The 16,894-nt window shown below is 40.6% G+C and overlaps 1 protein-coding gene across 3 annotated transcripts in view; it reads right to left on the reverse strand.

The window, feature by feature from the left end:
- Nucleotides 1-16,894, reverse strand: part of GRM8 (glutamate metabotropic receptor 8) — an 863,233-nt gene that overhangs the window by 690,754 nt on the left and 155,585 nt on the right. For all 3 annotated transcript variants that reach the window (XM_017873818.1, XM_017873820.1, XM_017873819.1), the window contains exon 3: nt 15,200-15,416. In XM_017873818.1, the coding sequence (XP_017729307.1) occupies nt 15,200-15,416 (217 nt within the window). The remainder of the gene's footprint in view (nt 1-15,199; nt 15,417-16,894) is intronic.

Consider the following 16,894-nt stretch of genomic DNA (forward strand, 5'->3'; position numbering starts at 1 on the left):
CTGACCCCCCCCCCCCCCACCATCACCATCCCACCGGTCAACCCCCCGTCCCACTGGTCATCCCCCCCTGCCCCACTGATCATCCCCCTGCCATCCCACTGATCATCCCTCCATTGCTTGCTCCCCTTTTATAATTTTAATCAAGCTTCTGTTATCTCTCCCTACCCTATATAAGAGAAGCCTCTTTCTTTTTGATTTTGTGACACTTGTCAATTTCTGAGGTTGCAGCATTCTCTCTGGCAATGGTCTCTCTTCTGAATAAAATCCCTCCTTATCTAAGTCTGGATTTGTTTTCACTGACAGAATACATAGAAGAGAAATCTAACTTAGGTGGGAAGAGGAGGGGATGAAGTTTAGAGAAGGCTTCCTGGAAATAAACTGAGAACAGAAGGAAAATAAAACATTAGCTGGGCACAGTGGCCCACGCCTATGATCCCAGCACTTTAGGAGGCCAAGGCGGGTGGATCCCTTGAGGCTAGGAGTTTAGATGAGCCTGGGTAACATGGTGAAATCTTGTCTCTACTAAAATAATAATAATAATACAAAAAGATAGCTGGACGTGGTGGTGCATGACTGTAATCTCAGCTACTTGGGAGGCTGAGGTGGGAGAATCGCTTGAATCCAGGAAACGGATGTTTCAGTGAGCCAAGGTTGTGCCACTGCACTACAGCCTGGGTAACAGAGTGAGATTCTGTCTCAGAAAAAAAAAAAAAAAGAAGGAAAAGAAAATGTTAAAAGAAAACTAACATGGAAGACACGCAGGGATTCCAGGTTGCAGCGTGGTATGTGTGACTCTTTTGCCATGTGGTAGTATGTTTAGGTCCTCACCAAGACCACCATCTCTGATCTGTGCTCCGTGAGCCTGAATGCATTTCTTCATGCCACCTGCATCTGGCAATGCTCCCAAACACTGCACCTGACAAGCTGGCCTAGCTCCTTCCTCGGTCCAGGCCTATTCCTCTGTGTGTGCCCACAAAAACACATGCACACATGTTCTTTCTCATTCAAATGTGTGACCCCTACCCCCAGCATGCCATGGACACCTCAAGTGAACTCCAGCATCTCCAGAACACCCAAGGGGTCAAGTAGTTATTCATATAGATGTAGGCCATCTCTAACTTTTCATGGACTCTCTGTTCATGGCATCTCACTCTGTAGGCTTAGGCAAAATTCCTGTAGCCTAGAGAGATCTGAGACTACAAGGACATGAAAAATGCAAAGAGAGTAAGCTTGGCTGGATTCACTCAGCATCATATCCCTACCACCTAGAACAAGGCCCCAACACACAGTAGGGGCTCAAATATTTGTTAAATAAAATGTCATATCAGCTCAAGTGAATAATTCCATCTATCACAGGGTTTCCTCTGACACTATCATCAAGCAACATTTTAAAGGGGAAAACAGTGGTTGCCCTCCACAATATGAAACACACAAGGCTAGCAATGCACTCTAAACATCCCTATTTCCCTTAATAGCCCATTATGCACATGCCAGCCATGATTCACGATGCAAATGTAACTCTAGAGTCGTATGACCGTAAGTACCAATGCCTTGGAAGTGTATCTGAGCTGGTACAAGAGGCATTATTTTTTTTTCCTCACTGCTACAACTGCCAGAAGATATGTGTAAATCATTACTTGAAATTCCTTTCCCAACCAAACCTCTTCCCAGAGCTGTTAACAAGAAACAAAATGTGCTGACTTGAGTTTCACTTTATTTCCATTCCTCTGCCTTCCTCTTGTGGGACCCCCAATGAATCATGAAACGGCTTTGGTCAGGTAAGAGTGAAAAAAGCAAAGCAGCCCAGTCTGTCAAACCTGCAGATCCTAGAGGACAGAGACTGCAGCCAAGTTCTATCAACGGATGTAACCCCTGAAATAATTGGCACCTATTTCAATCAACTATTCATCTGATAGCCTTCTGATTTTATTAATTATGAAGCCATTTCTTTTCAAGGAAACTATATTTGTTGCTTAGTTGATACATGATGAAGTAAACTCAGAAAACACACTCCTAATTCTCAGGCCAACTCTTTTAGGGCCTATAAAAAATGACATAAATAGATTCTGATGTTGCTTCATTTCTGCAGAAGGGTGTTTCTACATTATGTTCTATCAACACAGTAAGTACAAATTGCATCCTAAAGCTCTCATCTAGTGCTGGAGTTGCCAAACACAATGGCTTTAACAAGGAAATCACTTTGGAAAGGAAAATAAAAGAATGTGATTTCTTTGGGGCTAAGCATGGGAGAGAAGCACACTTCTTGTCATGACTTGCGAGGCATGCAGAGACCAGCTGGCAAGGCTCTGATCACAGAAGCTAATCCCTTAGGAGAAAATGGGTAATCCCAGGGCCAAAATTCACCCAAAGAACCAGAACAAATATGGGCTTAGGTCAGAGAGAACTTCATTAATCAGGCTCAATCCGGCAGCCATGATTGAGGAGATGCCATGTAAAAAGGAAAGCAGAGATTGAAGTGATGCTTCTACTTGCCAAGGAATGCCAAATATCACCGGCAAACCACAAGAAGCAAGGACAGAGGCTGGAAGAGATTCCTCCTCATAGCCTCAGGAGGATCCAAGTCTGCTGACACCTTGATCTCAAGTTTCTGGCCCCCAAACTGTGGAGGCCAAATTTCTGTTGCTCAAGCCACCCAGTTTATGGGACTTTGTTACAGCAAACTAATACAGTTGGCAGTGGGAGTAAGGTAGCAGGAAAACAAATAACCGAAAACAGGGACCACACAGTTCATGTGAAGCTCCTGGCCCTTTTGAAGCATTTGCACAGGAATCTCTGGGAAAGAGGTTCAAAGTATCACTTGAGGCTAAATTCTCTTACACTTGGGAATTCACATTTATTCATTCGTATGACACTAAAAGAACATGATAAATATAAAGACAACAAGCTAGAGGGGGTCAGGGCCCCATACGAGAGCCAGGATTCTGCTTGATGACTTCATGCATAGTCAGACCTTACCAGCTGTGACAGAATAAAGGCAGAGGAGGAGACACTTCAACCCAGTCAGGTAAAGTTGACAAGGAATAGGTAGTGTGTCATGGTCCAAAACCAGCAGGCCAGAATCTGGGGACAGGTCCATCTCCAAGGATCTGAAGTGTAAGTCAAATGTCTGGTGGGACATCACTGTGAGTTTGCAGTGACAGAGAGGGGCTCAGGGTTCACTCCAGGACAACCAAATACAGGGTTCATCATGACAAAACCATTCCAAACCCTGGCAACTTGTGGGTTGATGCTGGGTAGAAGCTCTTGGCCCTGGCTAAGACTCAGGAACGGAACAAAACTGAAATTGCTGCTGGGTAGGGGTGATCATGAAAAACAGGGACTAATACTGTCAGGTAAAGCCACACACTGATTGCACGTAAGAGGATACATGAGAGTAATCAGCAATAGATGAAGAAATAAGAACCGTCAAACACTAGATATTTTATACATATTAAACATTTCTCATATATTTATTACATTACAAAGTTGGCATAATATTCTACATTCAACTTTTGCACTCTTTTCTTAGGAAACTGGGTTTCTACTCAAGTTGTCTGAATTAATTTAACTCATATGCCACTGTGCACTTCCTTCGAGCTTGGGGTCCATAAGCTGTCCTGTTCCACTGTCTCATGCCAGGTCTTTTCATTATATGAACTGCAGGATGCTCTCTCTCAGGCAGTGTTTTGGAGGCAATGCCTCTAAATGATGCCTCCATTAAGGCAAAGATCACATGAATTTGTAACTGTTTGCATCTCCACCTCCTCTGAAACACAGTCACCTGCTGGAAAGCAAAGACCATGATTTGTCTCTGTATCCTCAAAGCTTAGCACAAGTATCACCTGACACATGCACTATAAATGCTCACTGAATTGATTCATTCTTAAGAAGATTCAAAATGAAAAAGAAGCAAGCAGATTTGGTGAGCCATTTGTGACTGGTATTTCATGAATTCATGTATTTAACTATGGCCAGCACTATGCTAGGTAGTACATTAGTCATGTGAAGAAACAATAAGATTTATCACTGCTAAGGTACGGAGCAAGTTTCAGGAATGGCAAGAATGGGCTGCATTTAATTGAGCACTTAGCCTCTCTGCTGCCTTTTGCTCATTGAGCAAATTGGATACATATTCAGGGCAGTAAGAACACTCATAGGCTACCTGCTGGTGTAGATGGGCTCCTTACAAGATACAAATTGAGGCTGGGCGTGGTGGTTCGTGCCTGTAATTCCAGCACTTTGGGAGGCCAAGGCAGATGAATTACATGAGGTCAGGAGTTCAAGACCAGCCTGGCCAACATGGTGAAACCCTATCTCTCCTAAAAATATAAAAACCAGTCAGACGTGGGGGCATGCACCTGTAATCCCAGCTACTTGGGAGACTGAGGCAGGAGACTCGCTTGAACCCAGAAGGCAGAGGGTGCAGTGAGCCGAGATCATGCCACTGCACTTCAGCCTGAGTGACAGAGTGAGACTGGGTCTCAAAAAAAAAAAAAGAAAAGAAAAGTACAAATTGACCATTGTTGAACACTAGCCATGAGCCACACATTGTTACGTATGATCTCACTCAATTCTTATACAATTTTTATCCCCATTCTACACCTGAATAAATTGGGGTACAACATGATTAAGTAAGTTACCCAGATCCCTTTGCTACAATATGACAAATCTGGAACATAAACCCAGCCAGTGAGAAGTTCTTAACCACTCCCCAGTGCTGCCTAAGAGATTAGAGTTGGGATGAACCTACAGATTATCGGCTTTGGTATTTGCCAGCAATAAAAACGTGACTTAACATTACAGTAACCCCTGAAGGTTCCCATGTATTATCAAAGATAATGCATAAAGCATGGTTGGAAGTAGCTCTGCCCTTTGGTTCCCAGAGGCTGAGCAAACCTTACCCTCAGACTCACATTACTAACACAACCATGAATCTGGTGACAATGGTCATTCAACAGAAATTCATGAAGCACCTGTTACATGCCAGGTACTGTACTGGATAATGGGGATCTTTCCACTAAGATAAAACATGTCCTGATAGAAGAGATTGACAGAGAAATCGGCACTACAATCAGAGTGGCAAGTGGTACCACAGAGTTACGCACAGGGACTCTGGAAGCACTTTGCTAAGGATGAGGCAAAATACCCCAAATTTGTCCTCAAATCTCAACCCTTTTAAAGTGGCAACTGAATGGTCATATTTAAGCAGAAACAACTGTTAGGCGACATGGTAAATAATATTCAATAACCAAGGATGACAAGAATAGGATGGTAGAATACTTAGCCCAGAAGTGGGCGGATGGCATTGAGAACTGGAAGAGAGAAAAGAGAGAGGAGGTGGTCAGGAGTCATTTGAAATCCTCCTCTCTGGTCTTTCATGTAGAATCTTAACCACATGTAGCTAAGATTGAAGGTAATTAACAGATCAAGCAAAAACACTCTGCCATTTCAAATATCCTACATGCCAGGCAACATACCTACCATCTTTATGATAATATACAGCTTTGTTATGCCTTTGAGGGGAAAATCTGTATTATCCCCGTTCCTTTCACTAGTAATATCTGATATTAAATAGCACTTTTGAGTTCATAAAGAACATTCACAAGAATTCTATCACTGGATTATTACTGAGCAGAAACGGCCTCCATTTTACAGACAAGGAAATTAATTCTCAGAGAAGCTTGTTAACAAAATCTCATAATTGAAAAATAAGGATTTAAAGAAGTGCTTCTGACTCCATGGTTGGTTCTACTGCATCAAACTGCCATTGTTTACTAACAACTTAACTACAGCATAAGAATCATAGGTTTTAAAGCACTTATTTGAATGCTGTTTCATATTAACAGCAGCTGTTGCTACTTGGCAGTTACTAGGCCCTAAATATTAGGAATGGCTGGGGTGAAGAACAGCTTTGAAATGACACTCTATTTGATCAGGTTCTGCAATAATTGTTAAAATCATATGCACGTCCTTTGGATCCCTATAAAGCTTCTACAGTATCACTGCACCTGCAGTTCCAATTTGCAATTTTCTCAGCCCTCCTTTGAAGTTATTCTTGCCAATTACCTGGTGTTAATATTAATTAAATGTGATTTGTAACTCAAAATGTGGTGTTATCAATGGAACTCAGCTGTATGAATATAAAGTACAATTTTCAATTGAATTAAATTGTTTCCTTTCATTCATAGTATTTTACAACATTAATACTTTTGTCAAATTGATTTTTGCCTGCTGGAAGTCATTTTCCAAAGCAATGAACATCTGAGGGGAAACGCTGCTCTTTATCTATTCTTTCCTTTCTGTCATTGAAAATACTTTGTTTTAATCTTAAAGTGAATCCATTTCAGTTAACAGAAACTTGTTTCTTGTTTATAATCCAAGAGGGGAAAATACTTTCTTTTAAAACTGTACAAAGATACGTTAAAAATATGATCAGTGAACACGTTTCGATTGTACACTAGGGATGAAATTTTCCTTACTGTATTGCTTGNTTCATTCATAGTATTTTACAACATTAATACTTTTGTCAAATTGATTTTTGCCTGCTGGAAGTCATTTTTCCAAAGCAATGAACATCTGAGGGGAAACGCTGCTCTTTATCTATTCTTTCCTTTCTGTCATTGAAAATACTTTGTTTTAATCTTAAAGTGAATCCATTTCAGTTAACAGAAACTTGTTTCTTGTTTATAATCCAAGAGGGGAAAATACTTTCTTTTAAAACTGTACAAAGATACGTTAAAATATGATCAGTGAACACGTTTCGATTGTACACTAGGGATGAAATTTTCCTTACTGTATTGCTTGACCCTCACCAAAAAAAAAAAAAAACTCCATCAAACTTTTTGGCAACTGTCATTTTATACACACCAAAAATGAACTAATTAAATTGGTTCATTACATTAACATTTCAAACAGAATCTTCCATCCCAACAACTCTCTGGTCTCTTCCAACTCTAAGACGTTAATATTCTGAACATGTCAAACAATAGTCAGAAGCTTCCAGCATTTGCAAATTTAGGGGAGAAAGACACATATAGTAGAATATTTGACAGAATCAGGTCTATTCTGCCCCCTGTAATGTATGCAATGACGACTTGAAGACCTGTCATCTTCAATAAGCCATTCATAAACATGATGACTGATTAAAGAAGGTGTGCCGCCATACTGTGCAAATCTACAATGAAAAGATATGTTTTCACATATTCCTTTTATCTTCAGAGATAAAACTTTAGCTTCCTTGCCCCTTACAATGATAGCAGTAGCATTAACATTTATTATCCTCTCTTCTTTTTAAAATAATAAAATAATGTAAGACAAAGAAGAGAAGGAACCTGTCAAAAGACTAAAGGAAGTCATGTATTGAGTCATGAGCCACCAGGCCCAGAGCTTATGATGGAAAAGCATGAGTGAATATTATCAACTCCTTTATTATAATATCAATGAAACATTATATCAAGGAATTTAAACAAGACAGAAATAGATGACTGTGGACCTAACAGCTAAGGGTTGTGTAACATGTAGGTCTTAACCAGCAGCAACTAAGCTATTCTCTTCCCTCAAACCAAAAGACCAAAGAGGGAAATAAAAATAAATTAGGCCAGAAAAACTTCTCTGGATTTATGTAATTTTCCAGGTGTCATCAACGAGAAGTTTATTGGAATTACACAAAGCGGGACAGGTGAACAGCAGGTACACACCTGTGTTGGCAGTGTCTATTGTGATCCTATTGGGAAGCTGTCAACTACCTAGGAAAGCCAGACAGACACTGGGATCCCATCACTTATCCCAGTCTGGAACCCTGAATTATCCATTAGGTTACCTCATTTACCCAAGAGTCAGTATTGGGAGAGTAGAATTCCATAACATTCCAAAAGGAACTTGTGAAACCGCTATATTACAGGCTTCTCCATTAACTAAATTCTGTCTGCTTAAGCCCCTCTCATCCTTATTACCAACATGTTGTCCTCCTGGCCCACCTCCCATCTCTATCACTGGAAGCTAACTTTCTGAGTATACCTTCCTTTACCCTCTGTTAAAAAATGAATTATCTCCCAAGAAAAATACATTGAAATCCTAATCCCAGTACCTCAGAATGTGACCTTATTTGGAAAGAGGGTCATTGCAAATGTAGTTAGTTAAGATGAGGTCATACTGGAGTAGTGTGGGCCTTTATTCCAATAGGTCTGCATTATTATAAGAAGAGAAGACGCAGAGACAAACACAAGAAGGAAGAAGATAGTCATGTGATGGTAGAGGCAGAGACTGTAGTGATGCATCTACAAGCCAAGGAATACTATGGATTGTCAGCAAACACCAGAAGCTAACACAGGCAAGGAGGGATTCTCTCTCACAAGTTTCAGAAGCAGCATGGCCCAGCTGACAGCTTAATTTTTTATTTCTAGTCTCCAGAACTGTGAGATGACAAACTTCTATTATTTTAAGCCACCTAGTTTACTATATTTTACTATAAAATACCTCCTTTCAAGGACTTCACTTCATGTAGGAACTCTAGCCCTAACCCCAACCCTACTGTGCATGTTCAGCTATGCATTCTGGCAAACATTCCTGTTTTCTTATGAAGCACTGCTCAACATTGTTAAATTTTTTTTCTGAGGAGCTCCTTTTATCATCTCCAATAATTGAAGTCTTCTTCAAAGGACACTGAGAGCCCTCCCATGACCATAAACCCATGAAAACAGAACACTCCACCATACTGTTACCTCCCCATTGCAATGTCTAGGCCATTATTCCCACACTGTATTAGTCTGTTCTCACAATGCTAATAAAGGCATACCCAAGACTGAGTAATTTATAAAGGAAAGAGGTTTAACTGACTCACAATTCCACATGGCTGGGGGTGGCCTCACAATCACAGTGGAAGGCAAATGAGGGACAAAGTCATGTCTTACATGGTGGCAGGCAAGAATGCTTGTGCAGGGGAACTCCCATTTATTAAACCAACAAATCTCACGAGACTTATTCATTACCATGAGAACAGTATGGGGGAAACCACCCCCATGATTCAATGATCTCCACCTTGCCCCACCCTTGACACATGGGGATTATTATAAGTCAAGGTGAGATTTGGGTGGGGACACAGCCAAACCATATCACACACCTTTATATGAAAACTTCTCTCCATGAGTCCATCCTCATTCCCCTTTACTTCTCACCTTAGCAACCACCTTTCCATCCTCAATTTTATGAGAATGAACTTTGATCTATATCTCAGTTCCTGCTTGGCTCTAGATCAATGTTCCTTCCTATTCTTCTCCACAAAGCTATGTACTATTACCTAAAGTTCACTGTGTTCATTTTACTGTCTCTTTTCTGTTTACGGTACCTGCCTTTTCCTAGTTGCCCAGGTATACAATTTCAAGTTCAACTTTAACTTCTTTCATACCTTGAAGCTCTGCGTCCAATCAGTTACAAAATTGCATAGACTTCACCTCACAAATGACCCCCAAGTCTGTCTCCTCTTCCATTTCTGTTATCACTGCCCTGTATCAGGCCAAGATTTTTATTGGAATGGCCCCTGAACTGGTCTCCTTGTCTTTTACTTCTCATAGTACAACCTTAAATATACATTCTGATAGATCCCCCTCTCCTCAGCAGTTTCCTCCTAATATAATTTGAATATTTGTCCCTGCCCAAAGCTCATGTGCAATTGTAATCCCCAATGCTGAAGGTGGGGCCTGGTGGGAGGTGCTGGGTCATGGCGGCAGAGCCCTCATGGCTTGGTGCTATCTTCAGGATGGTGAGTTCCCACAAGATCTGGTGGCTGAAATGTGTGTTGCATCTCCCCCTTTCCCAACTGTCTCTTGCTCTTGCTTTCATTATGTGGTGTGTTTGTTCCTGCTTTACCTTCTATGATGACTGTAAACCTCAAAAGGCCTCCCCAGGAGCAGATGCTGCTATGCTTCCTGTACAGCCTGCAGAACCATGAGCCAATTAAACCCCTTTTCTCATAAATTACCCAGTCTTGGGTGTTTCTTTAGAGAAATGCAAGAACAGCCTAATACAGAAGTTTGGTGCTGAGGGGTGGTGCATTGCTATAAAGATACCTGAAAATGTGGAAGTGACTTTGAAACTGGGTAACAGGCAGAGGTTGGAAGAGTTTGGAGGGCTCAGAAGAAGATAGGAAGATGAGGGAAAGTTTGTACCTTCTTAGAGACCAGTTAAATGGTTTTCACCAAAATGGTAATAGTGATATGGACAGTGAAATCCTGGCTATTGAGGTCTCAGATGGAAATGTGGGACTTACTGGAATCTGGAGCAAAGGTTACCTGTGTTATGCCTTAGCAAATAACTTGGCTGCATTCTCTTCATGCCTTAGGGCTCTGTGGAAGTTTGAACTTGAAAGTAATGACCTAGGGTATACGGTAGAAGAAATTTCTATGCAGCAAATCTTTCAAAATGTGGCCTGGCTGCTTTTAATAACCTACACTCAGATGTGGGAGCAAAGGAATGACTTAAAGCTGCAACTTATATTTAAAAGGGAAGCAGGGTATAAAAGTTTGGAAAATTTATACCATAGCCATGGGGCAGAAAAGAAAAGCTTTTCAAGAGAGGAATTCAAGCAGGCTGTGGAGCAACCACTTGCTAGAGATATTTGCATAACTAAAACAATATCTAAGACAATGGGGGAAAGGCCTCCATGGCATTTCAGAGACCTTCATAGCAGTCCCTCCTATCACAGCCTAGAGGCATAGGAGGGAAGAGTCCTTTCATGGGCCAGGTCCAGGGCCCCATTGCCCTGTGCAGCCTCAGGACACTGTTACCCACATCCCAGCCACTCCAGCTCTAGCCTTGGCTCAAAGGGCCTCAGATATTGCTCATGCCAGTGCTCTGCAGAGTATGAGCCACTATAAACCTTGGCAGCCCCCATGTGGCATTAAGCTTGCAAGTGCACAGAGTGCAAGAGTGATGAGGCTTGGCACCCTCTGCCTACATTTCAGAGGATGTATGGAAAAGCCTAGGCACCCAGGCAGAAGCCTGCTGATGGGGCAGAGCCCTCACAGAAAACCTCTACAAGGGCAGTGCCAAGGGGAAATGTGGGGTTGGAGCCCCCACACAGAGTCCTCAGTGGGACACTGCCAAATGGAGCTGTTAGAAAGAGGCCATCTTCCAGACTCCAGAATAGTAGATCCACCAGCAGTTTGCACTCGGTGTCTGGAATAGCTGCAGGTACTCAACAACTTACGAGAGAAGACATAAGGGCTGAACCCTGAAAAGCCACAGGGGTAGAGCTGCCTAAGGCCTTGGGAGCCCACCCCTCACAACACTGTGCCCTGGATGTGGGACATGGAGTCAAAGGAAACCATTTTGGAGCTTTAAGATGTAATAACTTCCCTGCTGTGTTTTGAAGTTTTGAACTTGCATGGAGCCTACAGCCCCCTTCTTTTGGCAATTTCTTCCTTTTGGAACAGGAATGTTTATCCAATGCCTCTACTCACATTGTATCTTAGGAGTAAATAACTTGTTTTTTATTTTACAGGCTCATAGGTGGAAAGGACTTGCTTTGTCTCAGATGAGACTTTGAACTTGGACATCTTTTTTTTTTTTGAGATGAAGTCTTGGTCTGTAACCCAGGTTGAAGTGCATTGGTGTAATGTTAGCTCACTGTAACCTCCACCTCCCAGGTTCAAGCAATTCTCTGCCTCAACCTCCCAAGTAGCTGGGACAGCAGGTACATGCCTCCATGCCTGGCTAATTTTTAGTAGAGACTGGGTTTCACCATGTTGGCCAGGCTGGTCTCGAACTCCACCTCAGCCTCCCAAAGTGCTGGGATTACAGGCATGAGCCATCACACCCAGCATGGACTTTTGAGGTAATGCTACAATGAGTTGACATTTGGGGGGACTATTGGGAAGGCATAATTGTATTTTGCAATGTGAAAAGGACATGAGATTTGAGAGGAGCCAGGGTGGAATGATATAGTTTGGATATTTATCGCCACCCAAATCTCACGTCGAAATGTAATCCCCAGTGATGGAGGCAGGGCCTGGTGGAAGGTGTTTGGGTCATGTGGCGGATCTCTTGTCACCTGGTGCTGTCTTCAAGACAGTGAGTTCTCACAAAATTTGGTCATTTAAAAGTGTGTTGCATCTCCTTCCTTTGCTCCTGCTTCACCTTCTGCCACGATTGTAAGTCTCCTGAAGCCTCCCCAGAAGTGGATGCCACTATGCTTCCTGTACAGCCCACAGAACCATGAGCCAATTAAACCTCTTTTCTCATAAATTACTCACTTTCAGGGATTTCTTTATAGCAATGCAGAATGGCCTAGCACACCTCCATTGTCTAGAAAACTAAGGATAAAATAAACAACCTATGATTTGAAATAATCATGTGTCTATGTCAAGCCTTCCAATTTTGTCTCCCATACTTCACTAGACAAACTATGCTCCAGTCAGTAAAACTGTGTTATTTGGTGATACCAAATATGTTTTTTTTCCTTCTCCAGCAATAATCCTATAGTCAAGAGATGCCTTGGGATGACACTACAACAGCTGGGATATCAAGGGGCTATTTGTCTTTATCAAGTGTCTCCTTGCCCTCTCCCCTTCAGAAAGATCTCAACTAGGGAAAAGCCATCACTGAGGTCTGATCATGACCACCATACACTCATAAACTTCATTCTCCCAGATTAACAAAAGAGACTGCCCCAAGTCTGATTTTGTTAAAATGAAAAACATTCTAATCAAACCATAGAAGCAATTTATCACTAAACCAATTTTCATTTCACCATCACTCCATTATGATCTGCTTGAGTTAATCAGAGGTAAGACAGAGGAAGCCTCAATTTACACTGAAATTTCTTAGCAATCGATGTTGCTAAAGAGAAATTCAGAATAAAGTACAGAGAACACTATGAGTTGGGGAAATATACAATTTTATTAATGGGCAGACACTCCAAAATAAATTAATGTATACATCTCCTTCAGTCAAGCTACTGAGGTTTTTTTTTTTAAAAACACACTACTAACATGGTGACAGATGTCATCAGTGTTGTAGTAAGAGCTGCAAATGTTACAGAACTAATGAATTTTCATTAGAGACATCAGATAATTTCAGAATGGGTTAAGTTGCTACCATTTGCCATTCCCATTAATATCATTGTCATATAAAAGGTTTAATTTTCAGCTATTTTTGTTCCAGATAAAAATCTTTGTCATTAAAATGAGGGACGATTTTGATATTTAATATATTCCATGGCATACTCCAGTGTGGCACTAATTTGGCCTTTTCAGTATTCTGCATATTAATTGACAATCCATCCCTCCTCCATTCCCCAGATAAGTAAGAACTGAAATAGAATGGACAACCAATCAAGTCACAGAATACTGAAAAGATCAACACAGAAGAAATGTGTTGCTCTAATCAAGAGCATATACAAGGCACCAAAATTATTTTCTCCCATGCTAATGACTATGATAGAAACAGGAATAATGAATGGCACCATCTAAATCCTTTTATGTGACAGTATTACCAAAGCATAGCAACGCTCCCTAAAAAATAAAAACTAAGTATTTCTTATTTTAGTCAAAAGAATAAAACTGTGGTTTCACTTAACTTTTAGAACAATGCATTTTGTCAGTTTCTGCGACAACTGGCAGACAATGTCCTGTTTTGAATTTTTTATAGGAATCTATCTCATGCACACAAAATGTGTCCTCAAGTTGCAGAATGTCCAGGATCACTGCAGAAAACTTATTTCAATACATACTCTATTAGTTTCCTTCTCTTGTTGAATTATCACTCTGGCAAGAACTGACATCAGTTGCTTCAATAATACATTAACGCTATTTCCAGAAGCTATTGTTTTCATTTGAGTGGGCATTTCCTCTAAAGACAAACTTTAGATTTTTATCCAAGAAGATACTATAATTTGTCATAATTTAAAGATCAATTGAATGTTTTGACTCTGTTTTATAGCAGTAATGATATAAATTCCCAGAGAGCAAAGATTATGGCATCATGCACACTTACAGCAGGTGTGAACAGTTGTCCAATTAAATCAATTAGCCCAATCTGTCCAACAAGACCAGGCCTTTTATACATTTTCTGCAATAGCATAAATGTAGAACAAACGTTAAAGATACTAAATATTGTGTATTATAATTTTCTATGCCCTACTATGTACAGAAAAGCTTGCAGTCATCTGCAAATCTCTCAAGTGAAAATCCTATTTCAATAACATCAGACTTTTTGTCCTTGGTAATTATGGTTAAGCCCAAATCACTCCCATGATCTTTTTCTGAGTCGAGGCCTCTAAGAAAAACAATAAATTTATCAACATAATGTCTTTCTACAGGCTCAAAATTACTGAGAAACAATCAATGGACACTTTAATCTTTCAACAAAATATTATTACTCTTATGGAAAAATTCATTCATTCTTAATAAGAATAATAGTACTTAAGTAACAATAACATATTTCATTCACAAAGATACGTTGTTGACAAATCAGCAGTTAAGATCTGTGCTCTAAGTTGTTCCTTTGTTTTGCTCTGTGTTTTCAAAGTAGTGGAATGGATTTATAACCTCATTGGTACATATACAAGATGGTGAAATGCCTAGACACTTGAATAAGCACCTTGAAAAAAAGCCCAGGATGGAGGTCAGCAGTACCTTGTTGTAAACAAGTTTTTACATCTTGCCCTTCACCACACCCTAAGCTTCAGAGTTTTCATTAAGAATAAAAATGCAAAAAAGTCAAACATGACAATAAGAATATTGCTTAAGTATAGCCTTGGGGGCTACTTCAGCATTGTTTTAAGATGATTACTAGACTTAATCCCTCTAGTGTTGGATGTTAAATTCCACTGACTTTTTTTTTTAATTTAATGACTTGCTAATGTAAACTTCCATCTAGAACAATCAAATAGTATGTCATTTATTCAAATTTACAGTGCCTCTAATGTGCCAGCAAACTCCCTTTTCAAAACAGACAACTTTAAAAAATGTTCACTTGAGTCAGGAGCCCTACTTCCTAAATTAGCACCAAAATGTCACCTTGATAGGCCTATGAACAACAAAATCATTTATAATAAACCCAGCTTCCCTCCAGAGTGGACAGCCTAGTTCATGCATCTGTAGGAGTTCTAATTATTCCCTACAGATAAGAGAGCACTTGGAGATGCTCAGGCATCAGCAACCTGTCGCCTCCAAATACAATCATCCGATAAATATATGCTTACCAATCTCCCTCGAGATCTGAGTGAAGGCCTCCACACCGCTCTCACCATAGTTCCCCTCAGAAGCCAGTGTCGACACATAATTCCATCCCAGTGCTGTCACGATGTCCACCATGGCTTGGGCTTGGTAGGAGTCAGGCGGGACCACTCGAGAGAAAAAGTCATACCTGGTGTTATCACTTAGCTCTGGGGCTGTGGATGCATAGCTGATTTGAGGTATCTGCAAAACAAATGATGGGTCATTTCAACCCATAAAGAATCTTGAAGAATGATGGATTGTCATACGAGCTAAACAGCCAAGGCTATACCAGAAACCTAGATGTATCAGCCTGAAGCCAAAATACAGTTTTATGACTACCAATTTAATTAGAAAGTATTTCTGAATGATCCATAGGCTTACTTTCTCTCAATGCACAATATATCTAAACATTGAGAAAAGTTCTAAAAAGTGAGAAAGAATTTCAGTTTGCTTTAGTTTCCATTGTTTCTGGAGCCAAAGCAAAACATTGGTGCTTTGTGTTGATGTTGCTTTTTTAGTCTATACATGATAAGCTCTGGTGCAGAAACGAGAGAAAAACAAAGGTATATGCATCAGAAAAGGTCACCTCTGAAACTGGCTTTGGCTTTATAGGACATGAATGCTATACAATGACTAACAGGGAATTTAATATGAGATTTTTTTACTCTTGATGCCATTTCAGTCTTAAGACTACATTTTTAGTAAATTATTTTAAATATAAAGTTTTGCAAGTCTATTGACTGTTTATTGATATAATCAGAGTGCCACAAAAAGATTTGAGAATTGCCAGCAACCACATATCCTCTCATAGAAACATCTTTCTAACCCCATCCAAAACATCACAGAAAAGGGAATCCAGACCACAAATTCTTTAGAAAAGACTATTTTTCTTTTAATGGGGTGAATTGCCAGAAATTTTTCAAAACGAGGAATCTTATGTCATTTCTCAATAATGTAGGAGAGTGAGCTATGTGGTTGTGTCTAGTAACCCCTCTGCTTCCATGCCGTGGTATGAGTGAAAGTTCAGAGGTCAAAATGACTCCAAGACGCCCTAATTCAGGTAGCTTGGTTGAATATGCAGGCTTGACTTGTACATAAAAAAATTAACTTTGTGCTACATCACTTGCTGCAGCTAACGTCAGTGCACAGAGGATGTCAGAGGTTGCAGTTCCATCTTTCCCCACAGGGCTGCACACTCTGGGATCCAATAGTCCCCACCACAGTCTAGACAAAGGATTCCCAATCTATATAGACATTTCAACTCCACCCTTGATATATTTGTAAAGCTCTCAACATCTAAATAACCTTCCTAAGTCTAGAGAGTCCTATTCCATAATGGTGGCCAGTGAAATGACAGTGAAGTCCCTAAAACATAAAAGTCACCCCGGGAGCCGCAGCAGAGCAATGTGCTTGGAGCTGTCCAGGGTGCTGACTATTCATTCGGCTTCCGTGTAACTTGGATCCACCTACATTGGCCATAACAGTAAGTACCCAGAATAGCGTGGCCCATTTAACCCCAAATTCTTTCTGGTTCTGTTCTCCTAGTGGGGACCGTGTTAACTTACTTGTTAACACTGTGGGACCGTGAAAACCATCTGACCCATCTCATCTTGCCCTTTGCCTTCTCTGCCAGATATACTGGCCTTATCTTGACAAATTTTTCCCCTGGTTAGAGATTT

Source organism: Rhinopithecus bieti, unplaced genomic scaffold (assembly GCF_001698545.2).
Source record: "Rhinopithecus bieti isolate Rb0 unplaced genomic scaffold, ASM169854v2 scaffold_7683, whole genome shotgun sequence".
NCBI classification, from domain to species: domain Eukaryota; kingdom Metazoa; phylum Chordata; class Mammalia; order Primates; family Cercopithecidae; genus Rhinopithecus; species Rhinopithecus bieti.